General features: G+C 40.3%; 1 protein-coding gene across 1 annotated transcript in view; it reads right to left on the reverse strand.

The window, feature by feature from the left end:
- LOC105117045 (uncharacterized) overlaps positions 1-1,304 on the reverse strand; it is a 14,921-nt gene that overhangs the window by 1,509 nt on the left and 12,108 nt on the right. Inside the window, exons 2-3 of the mRNA XM_011014581.1 lie at positions 1,127-1,304; positions 3-1,054 (exon numbers count right to left, since the gene is read on the reverse strand). Coding sequence (XP_011012883.1) covers positions 3-1,054; positions 1,127-1,304 — 1,230 coding nt within the window. The remainder of the gene's footprint in view (positions 1-2; positions 1,055-1,126) is intronic.

Raw genomic sequence — 1,304 nt, forward strand, 5'->3', positions numbered from 1 at the left:
GCTTCAAATGGAGCTTCATTGAAGCCTTTGATTTTGGGGATAGGGCCCTCTAGTTCATTGTAGGAGATGTCTAGAGTTGTCAAGCTCACCAAATCTACAAAAGCAGTTGGAATCAAACCGGAAAGTTTGTTGTGAGAGAGGTTCATCGTTTCTAACTGTTTCAATTGCCCAATTTCTGATGGTATCTCTCCTACCAGTAGATTCTCACTGAGATCTAAATCTCCAAGAAAATGCAGGAAGCCTATCTCAGATGGGATGCTTCCTATGAACTTATTATGACTCAAGTTCAACTGTAATAAATTTGAGCACTCTCCCAGTTGTTTTGGGATTGATCCACCAAGATTATTAAAAGCTAAATTAAGGGATCGAAGTTGAGATAGCATTTGGATTTCAAAGGGAATGACACCAAAAAGATGGTTGTTATGAAGAGTAAGGTTGAACAACGCCTTCAACTGCCCCAATTCTTTTGGAATTGTCCCCTTTAGGAGATTTGATGAGAGATCAATCATTTGTAGCCCAGTCGCCTTTCCAAGCTCTGATGGTATCTCACCGGTGATATTATTGTTTGACAATTTTAGGCTCGCCAAGTTGTGAAAACCTCCCCATTTCCAAGTAAGCTCACCATAGAAATCATTGTGACTTAGGTCCACATAGTTCAAGTTTGGGTAGAGGCCAAAATCTTCAGAAATATTCCCCGTCAATTGGTTCCATTCAAGCCTAACTCTAAACAGACGAGTACAATTTCGCAAGCTTTTAGGGATTGGACCAGAAAAATGATTGTAGCCGGCTGAAAAATTTACGAGCAACCCACCAAGGCACAAATCTCGTGGTAAATGGCCAGTGAAATTGTTTGAAAACAATTGCAAAGTCATCAAATGTGTGAGATTATTCATCTCGGGGGGCAGCGAACCATTGAGATTATTATGGGACAACTTCAATTCAACAAGGGATTCAAGTTGTCCTATTTCCTGAGGAACATATCCAGATAAATTATTCATGCTCAGATCAAGTCCAGTGAGCATAGTCATGTTCCCAATAGAAGAAGGAATGGAACCAGAGAGTTTGTTTTCAGAGAGAGAGAGAGTGGATAAGTTTCTCAAATCTTCAATAGAAGAAGGGATGGAACCAGAGAGTTTGTTATCAAAGAGAGAAAGAATTGATAAGTTTCTCAGATTTCCAATAGAAGAAGGGATCCTACCAGTTAAATCATTGCTCGACAAGTCAAGGGAACTGAGAGATTGCAGTGATCCAATCTCTGGAGGTATCAAGCCAGAGAGCTTGTTACCCCAGAGATAGAGAACGGA

Source organism: Populus euphratica, unplaced genomic scaffold, assembly GCF_000495115.2.
Source record: "Populus euphratica unplaced genomic scaffold, PopEup_1.0 scaffold1161.1, whole genome shotgun sequence".
Lineage (NCBI taxonomy): Eukaryota > Viridiplantae > Streptophyta > Magnoliopsida > Malpighiales > Salicaceae > Populus > Populus euphratica.